This window comes from Fringilla coelebs, assembly GCF_963513975.1.
Source record: "Fringilla coelebs genome assembly, chromosome: 6".
Taxonomy (NCBI): domain Eukaryota; kingdom Metazoa; phylum Chordata; class Aves; order Passeriformes; family Fringillidae; genus Fringilla; species Fringilla coelebs.
In genome coordinates this window covers 49,044,572-49,062,042 of record NC_140034.1, presented here as the reverse complement: position 1 = coordinate 49,062,042, position 17,471 = coordinate 49,044,572, and the positions used below count along the sequence as shown (strand labels likewise).

Below are 17,471 nucleotides of genomic sequence, written 5' to 3'. Positions count from 1 at the left end.
CCCAGTGGGTTGTTAAGTCACTCACAGGCTCCTGTGCAGCCTCCAGAGGGAGGCAGCTGTTAAGCTATGGCAACTTTTTGTCTCCAGAGGGGAATAACACTCCTTTTAGGTCTGTCTGACCTAGCCTGGAGTTCCTGAGGGACCAGCATTGCTGCTGCATTGGAGTGGCTGTCAGCAAGGGCTGCAAACCTTGGAGAAGGTGCTGGACCATACCTTGAACCTGCACTGGGTGCTGTAGGGCTGTGTTAGCCCTGGAACCATATTCAGGCTCTTTCCAAGTCACCCTGCCTGTGTCTGCACTGCCAGGGGTGGCACTCAAGGCAGCCTGGAGTGAGGAAGGGTCAGGGTCCCTGCTATTTATGCTGTAACTCTTTATCAAGCTCATCCACAAGCCTGTCTTTCCACATGCCATGGAGTATTTTGGTCTTCTGATCAATATTGCAGCAGCTCACTCCTGGAAAGGTCTCAGAAAGGGACCAAGTTAAATTAGGACAGACTTATGCACTGTGCCATGCCTTAAATATACAGCCAAGAAATGTGCCTTTTCTCGTGCATTGACTCCTGGAAAGATTTTGAGTGGAGTCAAATCACTAATGCATGGGAATTTTATCTAAATCACCATGTAAAGACTTTCAATTAATTTAAATAAAGGATAGTTGACTATAAGAGGTAATGGAAGGTTTTAAGTTTTCTTTTTGGTTTCTTTTTTTACTAAAAGGAATGCAGTCTGATAATAGGCAATGTTAGTGTAGGTAGACTGCAAATGCAGTGCCTCTAACATCTGTGGTGATGGTGAAGCTAGATGATCACACATACTTTTAAGGTGTGTTATTACCTTTATTTGTTACTTAATTCTCATTGACAGAAGTTAGTGAAAAGAGTGGAGATTTGTGCACGTGACCAGCCTTGAAATTAACATGATTATTGTATACTTCTTTCTTTGTATTTTTGTACTCTTTGCTAATCCAGTATTCAACATACTGCTCATCAGTATTCAACACAGAATGTTTCAGAGCTGTGAGTGAACAAAAAAAATCATCTCCATGCTGAATATTTTCTTGTCTACATAACTTAGAGTAGGATGACCCAGAATTACTTTGTTTTGGACACAGGAAACTCAAGAAGTTGTCTTAGACCAGAAAGAGGTGTTCACTTTGTGGTGAATCCAGAGTGAAATAGTTCCAGTCCTACTAGAAGCAGAAGCCTTTTGTCTTTGATCAAGGGAAATCCTCACCGGGTGGCTGTGGTTTCTCAACTTTTGGATGGGCCTGAGATGGGATGCTTAAACATATAAGGATATTTCTAGAGCAGTTTTAAGTAGTAATTTAAACATGTTTTTTCACCTCCCTGCACTGAAGGTAGAGAGATATCTTTGTACATGTTTAGGTGGGCATGGACCTGTGTCCTAACTGGCTACCTTTTCATGCCACTAGAATTTAAAGCTCTACTTGTAATGCAGCAGCATCCTTAAGATTTCAAAACTCTTGATAAATTTTAAGGTTTTGGAGAACCAGAGTAGGAAGGCAATCTGCAAATTGAAGTCCAAAATTTTAACCTGTTGGAACAGATTTTAAGAGTCAATGCTATTAGCTTCCCAGCTGCAGTTATCTCAGATGTATGCTTGCCATGTCCTGGCATGTGGGTAAAATGGTAATGAGGTGAACTGGTCAGGTGAGGCATCAAATGCCTAATTTTAACAGGGAAGTTAACAAAAATAGTTTCAAACGTTTAAAAATAAACTCTAGACTGTTTTTCTCCAGTGAAGTTTGATCTAAATGAGAAGGTGTGGCATTTTAAGGTTTACAAAATAAATTTGCATGTTTTTGGCTTTTTTTACTTATAGATAAAATAGGACCATTCTTTGCTTAGGATGCTGATTTCTTCCTGTCTTACTTCACAAGTAAGACTTCACTGTTCAAGGAGTTTTTTGATGCTTGTTGACAACAAAATTTTATTCCCTGCAACATGCCTCATGCTTTGGACATTAACAAAATAGGTTTTAAAAAGTAGTAAGAAGTGTATAATCAGTTCAACCCTACAAATAAATAGTTTAGAAGGATCCTAAAATCAAATAACCAATGGGCCAGCTAACTTCAATAAAGTGATTATGAAACCAAAGCATATGAGAGGGACAAAAAGGAGATGCTGATCATGAATCTTGAAAATTGAAAGTAGGTATTCTTGATAGTTTTCAGAACATGTATTTTCTAAAAAAGGTTTGTTTTGGTTTTTTTTCAAGTTTAGTGCATGGCACCTAGATCTATTTGCAGAGTGGTGAGATGTGTTTTTCTTCACTCTGCCCTAATGCTTAGAGCTAAAGCATTTGTGACACTTGACATGAAAAATAATTGTTTTTTTTCCTCCACAGCTCTGGGAAAAGGCCCATACAGACTGGTCAGCTATTTGGATGAAAAATTTGTAATAGCAGCAAAATTGGTTGACGGCGTTGTTTTCCCTGTGAAAGAAGATGATATTGTTCCTGGGCATGTAGTGAGCTTTATGCTGACTTCAGGACTTTATAAACCCAAAGCACATGGTAAAGCCATAATAACCTAGCATCTTAAATAAGACAGAGCAGACTCTGCCCTTGTCTTTAAGAATAAACCTGGGTTAAAAATTTATTGCTTTATCAGTCGGTTGAATGTGCACTTTGTCTGCCAAAATTTTCTTTGGTGGGTTTTAGTTGGTAGCTTTGTAAGCAGTTGAAAAGCAGCTGCCTCCCCACACCCCAGCCTTCAGGAGAACCAAACTGGTGCTGCAGCCCAGTAATCTGTGTTCTGCTCCCTTTACCTCTCCTCTGGTGGAAGTGGGAAAGAATGGGAGAGAAATGTTGCAAGGAAAGTGCTCCCTACGTCCCTTGCTCTGCCACCATCACTCACTGTCTGCCCACGCACACAGAGATGCCCTTTGGCACTGACTGAGCTCTGTAAGGGTGAGTGCTGTAAATCTGTGTCCTTTGGGTCCCAATTTCAATTTCCTCTGAAGGAAACTTCCTTCTTCATCAGATGAAAGATGTGTTGCACACCTTCAGACATGTGCAGAAAGCCTACAAGAGTGTATCCAGAATTTGTGACATTAATTAAATGCTGAAGTTGTCTGCATACACAGCTTTAATGCCCACACAACACTTGGGTATCAATAGTTTTACTGACCAGAGCCTCCTGATGTGCTCTTTGGATACCCTGAAGGTAGCTTTGTGTCACTTAAAAAATTACAAGTCTTTGATTACTAATACTGCTGTCTGTAGAACTGACACAAGAGCTCATGTAACAGAATAGCTGGGGATGGATTTCTTTTATTAGTCATAGTTTTGAGGCACTGGTACATTGTGTTCAATTTATGTTTGGAAAGGGAAGGTCAGTCCTACTGTTCTGTTCCCCTATAAAAATCTCTCACGGAATTTAACCTGGCAAATAGAGTTTGTGCCTTATGGTCCAGTTTGAGCAGATGTAATTTCATCATTTGGTTGTGAGGAATTTGCACAATCAATATGATGCATCTTTACAGGACATTCATGACTCTTTGGTACCTCAGCAAAAGGCATGTCTCACCAGTTTCAGGCATTCCTAGACAATGGAGAGTTTGGGGCATTAATGCACTGATTGGCTATACAGCAGGTGTTAAAAATCACACTGACTGTCCTTTGTTACTTATCAAAGAGCTGCTTGCTACAGGCAATTCATAAAAAGGCATTCACTAGTACTGCTAGGTTTTTCAGATTATCTGAAGCTTTTATGCTCAGAAAACAAGGTGGTCATCCAGAAGTGTTACGCCAGAATGTGATAATATATCCTTTTAATAGAGATCATTTGTTTTCTGAGCTTTTTTTTTAAGAAATGCTAGCCAGTCCTGGAGGGTTAGTTGATTTTACAGTAGATTAATGGCTGTTTTCAAGAGACTAGCAGAGTTTACAGCAAAATAGAATGAAGTAATTCTGTGAGCAACAGATGCCTGTAACAGGCTCAAGATCTGATGCCCTGCAATTGGCTGTACAGAGGCTGCTTGAAATCAGAAGTACTGCAGGGTAAGGTATCATGTGCCAGAAAAAAGACTTTGCTGTACTGTTCTTAAAGGGAGAGCTAGAGAGCTGAATGCAAAATAGAGTTTTCTAATTTATTTTTAATGAAAGGCTGAGCTTTTAAGCTATCAATTCCTGATGGCAAATGTTACTTTTAAACCTAGTTAGATGGAGTTAAAGTTTTTATTAAACAAATGGCTTAGTAAATTAAAGTATATTAAGTTCTGCTTGACTGCAGGGCTATATTCCTTTATCCTGGTGTGGACAAATGTCTCAATCTCTTTGTATTCCTGTTGGAAACTGTAGAGTATTTAGAAAACTTAATAATCATCACAATTTAGCACTCTGCAATCCATACATAGTGTATTTTCTTAAAAGATTCAGGCTGTTTTCACTGGTAAGGCCAAACCCAATTTTCATTCCTCATGCTACAAGAGTCATTAGAGGTACCTCAGAATGAACTTAGTTTATTATGCATTTATCAGCAAATAAATAAGTTCTGTGTGCTCTCTTCTGTTTTGTTTTTTCAGATTCCAGCTTGATTTCATTTGAAACAGCTGAAAGACCAAATTATTTTCTTCAGCTGGTCTCCAATAATACTCTTGTTGTTTCTAAATGGAAAAAATCGGAAGATTTTCACAACAGATCTACGTTTGTCATTCACAAGAATACATGGCTGTCAGGTTACAGTTCCTTTGAGTCATTTGCAAAACCAGGATTCTTCATCCACATTTCAGCCTCTTCAGTTGAGCTTTTGAAGTACCATCATTCAGAGGAGTTCAGACTGTCAACCCTTTTTAAACTTGTAGGTAGGTGATTATACCTCAGTGTTATGAACAGCAGTTTTCTCCCTGTGCAAATCCAGGCTGAATGGTGGTGTTACTTTCAGAGGTGGTGAGATTGCTTGCCTCTCCCCTACATTACTGGGAGCAGTGGGAACTCTGGGACATCCAGGCTCAAAATATTTTTCCCCAAGCGTTTTCTTCTGCAAAGCCATTAAATCGCTTAACACACATTTGCCAAACAGGTTTGGAAATGCATATTTTAGTGTACAGTTTCTGGGCAATACTTGCTGTGGAGATGGTAAGAAAATTCTTTGGGAGTAGAACATTCATACTCATATAAAATGGATTCACAAAGGGAATAGAAAAGAACAGATCTCTATAATTTAAAGTGTGTAGACATCATCATCTCTCCTTTGCCTGTTGCCAAGAGAGAGGTTTCTGTACAGTGAATTCTCCTTGCTAACCCTGTGGCCTCATCAGGAGTAATGCCATCCAGTGCTAAGGACATGGCTGGTAGGCTACACCTTTCAAACCTCATTTTCTCCTGAAAAATACCTTGGCTTTTATCCACTACCCACTCAGAGATAATGTGTCTGTTGGGTTGTTAACCACTGGTGTTTCATCTAGTTGGGGCTATTCCCCCCTTCTTGGGGATACAGACATTCATTTCCCTAGTGTTTCTTGAACAGATAGAGCTTTTGAATACAAAACAGACTGCTGTGAGGGTATTATTACCTACCTGTGAGATTCCCATTCCCATAATAGTTACGTTCCACTGAGACATTAGGATCAGAAATGAAGATATTCACTCTGAGGATCATTTCTTAGGAGCTGGCTGCAGATGTTGCTCCTACAAGAGCTGATGACAAAACCACACTAAAAAAATCATGTAATTCAAGCTATTTCTATATCTGGGTTTTTTGTTTTTGTTTGGTTGGTTTTTTTAAGGAAAAGAAATAATAAGAATTGCAGTTTTTCATATTCTTAAACAAGTGGAACCATGCACTGAAATGAAGGTGGCTTTAGAGGTCAGGAAAAGCATGCAAGTTATATTGGTGTATAAAATAAAGCAAGACAGATTATTCGTGTAACTATTCTTTGCTTTAGCTTTTACTTGCCTTAACACATTAGATGCATCAAACATATTCATTTGTGAAATTCAGTGACAGCAATTACTTGCTGAAACCAAACATAGTATATATAATTCCAAAATCACTGCAAGTGATTGTTCTAAAAATTTTATTGTGCTGTAGTTTTAAATGCATTAACTATTTATTTATTTAGGCAGAAGTATTTTAATAAGTGCTCTTGGCAATACCGTGGTTTAAAATCAGTAGTTCATTTCTCTGAAACTGAAGTGTATTTTACAAGCAAAGAAAGAAAATGAAATACTGTATGAACTAAAGCATAGCCTGGCCACGTTTTACAGTGACCATGTTGAATTGTGGCACAGACAAACCTGAGGCAACCTCTGATTTCTGTGACAGAAGAGGCCAACTGTACGCCTTGTGGAGCTCCTTGTTATCAAAACACTGAATTAAAGTGTTAATGGTGTCATTGTGAATCTGCCCGTGTTTTGCAGTGCATTACGCTGACAGCCTAATGCAGCTGTTGACTGGCACACTCCAACTTCAGAAAAATGACAGATTTTGTCATTGCCAAATGCCTGTTGCCTCTTGACAAATGCTTGTAATCGCAGAGCTGTTGAGGTTTTTGAGCGGCAGAATTAGAGGGCTAATGCTATTACCAGGTTGTTCATACAGCATTTCAAGCAAGGCACTTTTTTGGGACATAACAAAAATATCTCCTCAGTCTTTTATCTTTGAGGGAGGAATGAAGAAGGTTAAAGCACGTTCCAATTCTCAGTGGTCGTCCATTAACACAGAATGGTATGTCTTTTCAAGTGTCAAGTCTTTACCCTCCGGTCATTATACCGAAAAATCCTATTTATGCCAATGGAAAACTAAAACAATTTACCTCAGCAAGTGGGATCAGATCAAATGATCAAGAGGTATTTCATTAATCACCACATCCGAGGGCTTGGGTTTCAGAGTTTTATAAGCAGAGGAGCATAGGGCTCCAATCTTTCTCCAGTGTACTCTCACAAGGGCCAGCCTGCTGATGTAGGGTAATTACATGGTCTAAAAATACAGCAGCATTTGTTTAAGTTAATGGAAAAGTTACACCAGCTCCAGAGTGCGCAGGCAAAAGCATATTGGGTTTCCTGCTGACTATTGTAAATGCTTTGCATATTAGATCAGAAACTCTTGAACCGGGAGCAGCTATTCCTGCGGAATCAGAGGATAAATATCAGGAGCAGAATAATAGGCCCAGTAAATCCCCTTGGCCACAAAGTTCCTCATGAGACTTCTTCGTGCTCTGTGACGCAGATGCCAAAGGAAGAATTTTAAGTGACCTGATCACCGCAGCAGTGGACACACGTCTGTTTAAAGTCAGCTGACGAGTCACTTTTTCCAGTTTCATCGCAATAAATGTTGTCACATTGGGACACACCAAGGCTGGGAAGTGTTTGCCATGAGAAGTCACTTCAGCTTTAAAATTGGGTTGTTTTCATCACACTTCACTTTTTCTGCTCTCCTGTTCCCACAAACATTTGAGGGAATTGAGTAGAAAAGTGAATTTTGATATGTAGTGTGTACTTATTCATAATAAAATGCATTTTTGCACTCTATTCAGGAAATTTTTTGGTGGCAAATGAATTGGTATTCATTCAGTCAAAAGAAAGAATACCCTTACTCCTACCAGATGGGCAAGCACAAAGGTGTCATGTAAGAGCCATCAATTCTCATTCAAGATTGCTGGGAAATCAGTGAATGTAGGGAATTAATGACCTTTTAATGAATATACCTGCTGTTTTCTTACCCTTTTTAAAAATAATTTGCTCAAACTTTTATCACCTTTTATCATTCATATAATTGTCACCCTTTTAGGATCACTATGAATTATTTTTATGTCTGTTATGAAAATGTGACTTGCCCCATATACATTCTGCAGCAAAGTATTTAATAATGCTGGTTATGTTCTGTAATGGCTAACTTGCTGTAAATATAAGGCCTGTTTTAGAGAGAATTTTCAGCTAAAATTGAAGTGTCAAGGTGCATTACATATAGGCCCACTGCACAGAGGCATTTTTCAGTGTTTAAGTTTCACACAGAGCACTTTAATATTTGTATTTGAATTAACTCAGTCACATTCAGAAACATGGTGCAAAACTGCAAATTAAATTAACTTTATTGAAAAAGTTTTTTACAAAACCATCTTTTTCCCTTAAGTCAGTTTTACACATGATACTACTGACTATTTTAACGTCAATTTACTCCAGTCCACTTCCATCAGTAGAATGAATTTTCTGGGGTGTCCTGATTCACTCATGATGAGTTGCTGTTGAGTTTACTTTGAGCTCGTGTGCTTTGCTGGCCCAAAAGATTGTGGTGTGGGGCTGGAAAATGCTGAGCGACTGCTGCTGTACCTGCACATCCCACGTGTGCCACTGACCACATCTGCCTGCTAGCTCCTGCACTCAGAGCTTTCTGTGCAACAACATCTTTCCTTTTTTATGCTGCAAACACAAACATTTGGCCTACTGTTTTTGGCTGAATAAATAGGAGGAGATTACAGAGTTGTGTTGGCATTGGAATAGTAAACTGAACCGTACATAGATGAGAGGCAGGGTAATTGCACTCTGCTTCCTGTGATGTTTTGGCTGGGCACAAAGTTTAGTTTTTCCTGTGATATTTGCTTACATTTCTCATTGCAGAAACTTAGAAGTCATGAGCGGGGTTTGTTACTCGTTTGTGTAAGTAGGTAGATAGGATTTCATGTTTCTAAACTTGTAACTGAGGGGACAGGCAATCTAAGTTACCAAGCAGAGTTTTGCCCCCATTATAAATAGAACTAATTCTAAATCAATTTTTGTGCCTACTCAATTTAAAATTTTGTACTAAAGTAGCAAAAAAAAAAGAAGAAAGCATCAGGTAAGAATGAAAATCCAAATACTTTATTTTTAAAATTATTTTTAGATGCTTATTTTAAATACAACCTTTTACTAACACTGGAACATTTCAGATTTTAAGGTTTGTTTTTAAATAATTTGCCCTTTTTTGAGCATAACTTGGAATTGTTCATATTACAGAGATCCTAACAATGGAAAGCAATGGAAAGTTTTGTCATTGTGCCATAGAAGTCAGCATGGAAAATTAAGGTCAGGTGGACTTGTGAGCAGTAAGAATTGTCAACTCAGAAAAAGAAGTGGCCAAGTTACTAAGAACGGTGGTTTTGACTCAGCAGAACCTCATGGTCTGTCAGTGATAAAATATCAAAAACTTCATTAAATGGTAGCAACTGCTGTTGTCATCCCAGTTTTATTTTTGAAAGCCACGAGGAAGAAAATCATAAATTACAGGGAAGAAAACGCTTCTCTGGTGTTCAAGAAGGTGTGAAAGCAATGGAGCTGGGAAATACCTTTTAATGTATTGTCTTTGGTCACGTTCATACCTGTGCTCCCACAAAGGGTTTCTGCATTTTGATGTGCCCTGCTCCTGTTGGTGAGAGAACCGTGGGCTCAGCTGGCACATCACCCAGCTGGGGCCACTGTCACCCAGGACATCCCTCACCATTTTGGGAAGGATTTGCTGTGTCACCCTGTCAACAGGAGACAAATGCTGGTAGGCTGGACAAGGAGACACATGGCTATCTCCAGGTGCCATGAGGAATCCTTTTGAGGAACACATGCCTGGTACGAGGAGCTTGATTCATTGTCTGTAAACTGCAAATCATTGTTCTGTGGTCAGAGGACTCTTCTGTGGCTCAGGCTGCAGTGAGCTCGTGTTACTGTTTGCTGGAAGGGGAATTTTAGTATTAAAAAAATGGGAAGCATGTGGTGGAGGTGGCTGAACAGACCCAGTGACCTCAGCCACTCCTCATGTGGCTTCCCCTCGAGGCCCTTCACCATCTTCATTGCTCCTTTGGGCACTCTCTAACAGCTGAATGTTCTTTTTTTTATATTGTGGTGACCAAAACTGCACACAGGGCTTGAGGTGAGGCTGCACCAGTGCAGAGCAGGTGTTTTTGTGCTGTTTTTTGTTTTGTTTTGTTTCCTTTTGTTTTACAGTGGCCTGATCATTGGGATGCTCAGGCATTCCAGAAGTTAGGTTGACAATAGTGAGAATGATAAATATGATGAATTATTCAACTGATGCGTTCTTAATACTCTAAAGCATTTTCCCACAATTCATAAAAAAGCACACATATCCTCATACCTTATGGGTTTACAGAGCCATCCTGAAAACTTTCTGAGAAAAATGAAAACAATTCATACAAGTACTCAGCTCTTGCTGTGGTGATTTGATGTGCTCTTTAGAGTAGTTTGCACACTAAAAAACACGGGTACAGCTTGGCCTGGCATACTCAATTCTCTAAAATACCTTGAAAATTAAATGTCTTTTGGTTGTACAACTCTTAGGAAGCAATTTTTTTATGACCAGGTCCACAAATTCTTCTGTTGTCTATAGTTGTTTTTGTAGAAGTAGAGACAAAATTTGTGAACAAGCATGACTTCATTCTTGACTGAAAGCAGCGCTTATGAAACACTCAACAAATGCTATGCATTTACGTGGAAATTCACCCTAAATCCTACCAAGGCATGCAACACCATCAAACTCTGTGAGCTTAGTCTGAGAGAAATCTTGAGGAAAATGTGGTTATCATTTCATAAAAGTTCATTTGGAGAATGGGAGATGGTATGGTAATCCCAGCACTTGGAAGTGTTAATTCATGGCCACTGTTCTGCTAAATGGAGAAACTGTCATTCTTTATCAGGGTGCAGTCTGTCTTCTGCAAGCTTGTACTTTTATTGGGTTTGAAACTTACTCTGTGGTTAGTGGTGAGTTCTGTGGCCAGAGTTAAAAGTTATGGATTTGTCTCCTTACTTAATCTAGGGTAGACTAATGGGATTTCCTAGATTTAGCTTGGATTTTATTTACTGTTATCACTACTTTTGGTGATTGCCCATGCCAGCAGGTCTCAGATATGTTTTGTCTTTCTGCCATATATCTTCTTTTTTTCCTTAAATCTTGTATTTCTGCAATGTATTTTCTTTTGTCTTTAAACCTTACCACTCAACGAGTCCATGCATACAAGACCTCATACATCAGTCACCAAAATGTATGGCAAAAATTCCCTTTCTCCATTAGATTTATGTAACTTATATTGGTGTCAAAGGAAGGGGTCACAGAAGAATTCAGTCACATGTACTTAACTTCTTATGAGATCATAATAAATGCATATTTTACTGTCGCAAGAATTGCGTTTTTAAAAGCAGTGACAAATTACATTCCTGGATGAAATGAGATGTAAAAGGGATAACACTAGATGGCAACATACACACCCTTTTGTCTGGGTTTGATTTCTATTTTAAAGAGAATTATTTGTATGAGAGTTAGTTGTATTTTAAGAGAAGACATTAATGATTAGTAATGACAGAGATAATTGTAAGTGCAGATTCCCTAAATTGCAGGAAGAAAAATTTCTCAGTATCTTCATGGAAAATTTGACTGTCTTCAAGAAGATGTTAAAGAGCTGCTCCTTGTATCTTAGTCCAGCAAAGATCAGGAAAACTTAAAAAATACTTCAAAACCACAAAAAATGGAAATTCTTTCTAAGTAATTAGCATTTACTTTCTGGTGTTTAATGTAAACATTGTTTAAGAGCAGTTACTCGTTGTAGGCTCTGAACAACATTGCTCTGAGCTCAGGTTTACCAGTTTAGAGGGGACTCATATATGCTGATGATTATTTTCTGCAGGCATGATTGTACAGGAAACGTCACTGCCCTGCCCTGGCTGCTGCTAGAAGAGCTGGGGTGGGCTGTCATAGTACAGGGACTGAAATCCACATGTAGCATGTAAATCTTGCAGGTGTTGGAAGAGCCACTGGGCTAATCCAGCATTGTGCAGGAAACCATTCTGTGTGGAGGTGGGGACGGCTGGAGTGCATTTGAATTTGTGTTTCTATTGTGTGACTTGAAAGTCCTTCAATAAACACTGCGTGTGTAGATGCTACAGTGGATGTAAGGCATGCCTCTTAGTGATATGTATCTGTGGGTGCTTAAAGAAATATAAGAGTAACAGCTCTTTGTTGTTTTTCAGATGTCAAATTTAAGCTTCTGTCCCGTTCCACGTGTGAATGGCGTTATGATGCCTGCACAAGCCCTTGCTTCAAGACATGCAGGGACCCTTTGGGGGAAAACTGTCAGACAGTACCAAAGTAAGTGTTTGCATTATTATGGAAAAGTGTGTGGTTTAGGCAAGACACTTAAGCAGGATAATAGGAATACGAGGGCCCAAATGTGCACCTGACATATCAGGACTGTATTCTTGGGTAAGGAGGTAAGTGGAAAAGGAAAGAAATGGAATAAAACCTGCTGCTGTAGCCACATAAACATGACATTTCAGCCTTTAGTGTACCATCAGGTTCTGGAATGACTGCTATATTTGTAACTTTCATTTTGGGAGTATTACAGAGCATTAATGAAGAGAGGTTATCACAACTTTGTTTCAAACAGTTGTGCCCTTGCTTTTCCATTATGTCATATAACAACAGCTATATCTGGCCTTGCTTTTTTCCTGTGAAGTGAAATTTGTGCTAAATCTGGTAAAGCTGACACTCAGACTGAGACATAAAAATATTGGGTGTTTCTTATAGCAGTAGTGTTCACTCTTGAACCTGTGACTGTTTGTTTCAAAAGCTGAGTGTCACAGAGTTCATGCTTTCCCTTAGATCTGAGTGGGAGTGGAAGTCATGGCAATGACATTTCGAAGGAGTACACTGGAGTGTACTAGACTCTCTGCTTAAGCATACTTTATATATAGATTCTTTTCCTGAAATTGAATGCTTCATCCAGAAGATACTATTTGACTAGTTAACACGAATTGTTTTTCTTTTAGAGTGGAAGGGTGCATCCCTGCCTGTCCTCTCAACATGTTGCTGGATGAAATCACTCAAAGATGCGTGTATTTTGAAGACTGTATGTTTGAAAACTTATATATTATGTATATATATATTAATATCATATATTAGACTTAGCTTAATAATTAATTAGTTCTTTAGTCATAATTTCAAATATCACTGCCTACATTTGTGTAACTGTGACCTTAGTTATGTGAACCTTCAGCTCACTAAACGTACATTTTAGTTAAAATAATTTAGTTCCTCAAAAATATGAGACAAATTTTAAACTAAGAAAGATCTTCTTTCTTCATAAAGAATTAGATATCAAGCAAATGATTTAATGCATTTATTTTTAAATTTGTCTATGAGTTCTAGAACTTTAAAGTCTGTTGAAAAGATCAGTTATACAATTTAACTAGACCTCTGCTGGCTCCACCTCTATAATTATTCACAAACTTCAGGCAGTTCTCTCGTGTCTGTTTTCAGGCATTGAACCTGCAGATGACAGCCCACCTTCGCTTCTCAGCATTCAAACCCCAGCAGTTCCACATTTAACACCAAGTGCAAGCTTGGCAGTGATCAGGGAAGAAGAAACTTCATTTCCTGTACCTGAAGCAAAGGACACAGAAACAACACTTGCTACAAAATTGCAACTCACAGCAACTACAGAGAAACTGGAAATTTTGGGTATTACATCCAATAAAACGCTTCCAGCTGTAACTTTATTGCCAACTGTTTCTTCACAGTCTACAGAAACGACACCTGCGAAAAGCACTACAACAACAGGGACAACAAAATCTAATGTAAGCTCGTCTGCTTCTGTTGACATTTCTCCTTTGTTTCCATCTGCTGTCATTTCAGAAACTTCCACAAGGATACAACTGATCAGCAGTGGCTCCACTAAACTGCTGAGGGCTACAGAACCTCAGACAGCAGCTGCTACACGCTCAGTGACCACAAGAACAGAAACAGAGAGCAAACCAATTGCTACCTCTGTTTTTACTGGGGCACCCCTTATACTTACAACGACAGAAATGCCAGTCAAAACTAAAATAATGGAGTTATCAGAAATGGCCACAAGAACACTTCCCACGAAAGAAGCACAAGTAAAACCAGAAGGGCTTACAACATTTACACCCAGTTCATTTGAATCAATAACAGAAAAAACTACTGCATTTGTGCCACAGCTTTCTACATCACCTCTGGAAGTGCCTTCATATAAACCCCCACTAAACTTAACAGGAGCTTCAGAAGGGACAAAAATAAGCATAGAACAGTCTTTTACCACAGTAGCTAATGTTACAGTGACATCACTTTCTCCTATACTCACTACTTCATCTTTGTTAAAGCCAGTGTCTTCAGCAACAACAGGAGCAGCAGCTGTTTTAACCAAACAGAGTGTCAAGACTACATTTTCACCAACATCCACTCCACCTGTTTCAGTAGGAAAGAAAACTACAGAACCTCCTCTTGGAATGGTTCAACACTTGACTGGTACTCCAGAGGTTCTTTTCACTACAACTCTAGGTCCAAAGATGACAACTCTGCAAACCCAAGAGAGATCATCAGAAGCAACTTTGTCATTTGCAACTCGTAAAAAGGAAATCCCAAAAATAACATCTCATATGGAGCACGCATCAAGTTCCTATTTCCCTCCCTATTCACCACATCCTAGTTCTAGTACAGAAAAATCCTTCATTCTTTCTACAAAGAGACCTGCAGTGTCTGCTCCTACTCCTGCTTCTCCAGCTTCAGGTGAATTAAAAAAAACATTTAAAACTGTTTCAACTACAGGATATCCCTTACACAAGGTTCTAAACACAACCAAGTTCCTGACTACATTATACACTAAGTATCCTGTCGTGGCAGAGACTAGCAGTGTGACGCCTTTGTCTGTTAAGGTAACATCCGAAATAACATCCCCTCTTGAAATAGCAACAAAGTCAACTTTGTTTTCTGGAAAAATATCTACTGAATACAAGTCAGCTCTGGTTTCAAGTACAGTGAAGACAAGCAGTGCAGCATATTCAGGTAGTGTTACAACATCAGCAGTGAAAACCAAGGAAACCACCACAGCTCCTTTTGTAGCTACAGGAAGAGAATCACCTCAAAGATCATCCATCACTGGATCTCCACTGGCTCTCCTTAGTGGGACTGAAACCACATTGTTGACAACACTGCCTGGTAAATCACAAGTAGAAGGTATTACTACCATCTCTACTGGAAAGCCATCTGCTTTGTCTTTTCCACCATCAGGTTCTCTAATTTCTTTAAACATTTCTCTTCCTTCACTACCGTCAGAAGGAAAAGAAGCATTGCTGACAACTCTGAGTCCCATGAGTACATCCCATGAAATAACCTCTTTATATCCTAGAACTATACAAAAATCTATGTTAACAACAGAAAAGACCTCTCCAGTCCCAACATTCTCTATTTTATCTTCTCTATTAGATCAATCAAGTTCAATAACAACAGTACCAGATGAAAAATCACTGGTGAATATCACTGATGCCACATTCTCCACAACCTCTGAATTCAGCAGTCAGCTCGTAACAACCAAAAAAATAATGACAGGCAAAGAATCCTCTCTGTCCCCTTCTGTTGCACTCCCAGTAACAAAGCCTTCTTACACTTTCTCCACCTCTCAGTATCTAGGAGATAAATTAGTTCCTTCACCTTTAACACAACTGCTACCAGAAGTAACAACCACACCAAAATATTCAGTAGAAACTAAAATGGTTTCTACAGCATTAAAACCTTCAGTCCAAAGTCTGACAGAAGCAGTGAAAATTCCAGCAGCTGCAGCTCAGCCATCCCTGCCTCCATCTTCAGCAGGCCCCTTCTCCTTGCAGACATCTTCAGGAGCTAAACCTTTGGTACAGACCACAAGGAGCACTGTTATGCCACCTTCTTCTACTCAAAAGACTACAGAACGTGGTCATCAGAGCTTCGAACCTTCATTGACGAGCCAGGCTCACCAGTATCCTGCAGGATCCCTGACAAAATCCCCTGGTCAGCCACAACTTGTCTTTAGCACAACTGAAGCTACAGTAGAACTGACTTCCTTAAAGACCTCACTACCTGAAGGCACTCATTCAAGTGTGTTACCTACCTCAGTAAGTCCTACCAAAGTTATTTTACCGACTCAAAAATATTTGCATTTAACTGGTGCAGTTACACAGCCACTTGTATCAAGAACTTCTGTTTTGCAGCCTACAGTCCCAGCTAGATTAACAGCTGACTTGATTTTCGGCACCAAATTTCCCCCTTTCTCACCAGAAGTGCTTGCCACATCCTCTTCTTCAACAACAATTAAAAAAGAACAGATTCCTTCATTTTCCACGCAAAAGACGGCTACACATCTAAAATTCACACATGAAGCCTCCTTTACTAAATCCCTTGATTCAAGACAAACACTTGGAGCATCTCCTTCATTGCATTCTGAGTCAACCTCTTCAATGGTTTTGCCACCAGGAACAACAGAAGTTCCTGTTGCATTGGGCTCCCCACCAGGGGAAGGTGGTACAGAGGAAGCTGTGGTGTTGCCTAAGCAGGTCACACCTTCAGCCACCACCCCCACTTCCATGACCCTGCCAGGGACAGCCTTGTCGACTGAGACCCATTCCTCAGGTGCAGCTTCAGCCTCTCCAGGGATAAGCAGTGCTGGACAAAACCTCAGTACTGCACCAGCAGCCTCAGACACAGCAGCAGCAGTCACAGAGCCCATCTCCAGCTCTCCTTCTGTTACTTCAGAAGCAAAAGGAGCCGTGCCCCTGGACACAGTGAAGTCTGAAGAGTCAGAATTAACAACAGGATTCCAGTCTGTCCTTGCTCAGGGTGTTACTGTTACACCTCAGACATTTTACCCTCTGCATTTCACAAACACAACTTCAGTTCTGTCCACTGCACGTTCACCTGCTGAATCAAAAGTGTTTTCTTCTGTAGCGCCTTCATCAGTCAGTACTACTCAAACTTCAAAATTTGAAGTAACATCTGAGATGCAGACACCATCTGTGAGTTCACTGCTCATGGTACCTGATCATCCAAATGACACAGCAGCTCCACCAGTTTCCTCATCAACTTCATCTACCAAAACACTTCATGGCTTGACTACAACATTTTCTGATGGACTGGAAATAGCTGAAGCCATGACAGGAGCTGCAGCATCACCTTTTATGTTGCCTAGAGAAACAGCAACTCTTCAAACTTGTACAGTGAGTAGATACAAATAATTACCTGCCTGCTTTGGAACATGCCTTGATTACTTCTACACGCTGATTAAAATATAAAATTGTGGGCCATGCCTTGATCTTTAGGATTTAAAGTACCTGTATCAAACAAGGGAGCCTGATTATGTTATCCATTATATCTGAAACTTTGGGTAAATTCATCATACATAACATTTTTTTCTAACTGTTATACTACACTGGGCTTCAGGCCTCAGTTTTCTGAGTGTGAGTGTTACAAGAATGGGGTTTTTGACAAAAAAAGATGTTTCATACTGTCCAGTGTCAGTGTTTTGTCTCATTGCCCTCTTTAAAGCACATCTTTCCAGACACCCCTATTACCATTCCTGCTAGTTTCCTTCCATATTTTAGTTTCTCAACTTTTTTCATTGTAAAGTTAAAAATTCAGAAGTGCTGTTCTCATCTTTACTATAGGTTAACAATGTTAATATATCCTCAGAATGGCCAGGTTTTC

The 17,471-nt window shown here is 39.5% G+C and overlaps 1 protein-coding gene across 1 annotated transcript in view; it reads left to right on the top strand.

Annotated features, from left to right (window-relative positions):
* The window catches only part of OTOG (otogelin), a gene marked incomplete at both ends in the record, with an annotated part of 89,579 nt that overhangs the window by 49,992 nt on the left and 22,116 nt on the right, over positions 1-17,471 (top strand). The window contains 5 exons of the mRNA XM_084208712.1: positions 2,369-2,536; positions 4,549-4,827; positions 11,969-12,086; positions 12,767-12,846; positions 13,257-16,984. Of these exons, the coding sequence (XP_084064838.1) occupies positions 2,369-2,536; positions 4,549-4,827; positions 11,969-12,086; positions 12,767-12,846; positions 13,257-16,984 (4,373 nt within the window). The remainder of the gene's footprint in view (positions 1-2,368; positions 2,537-4,548; positions 4,828-11,968; positions 12,087-12,766; positions 12,847-13,256; positions 16,985-17,471) is intronic.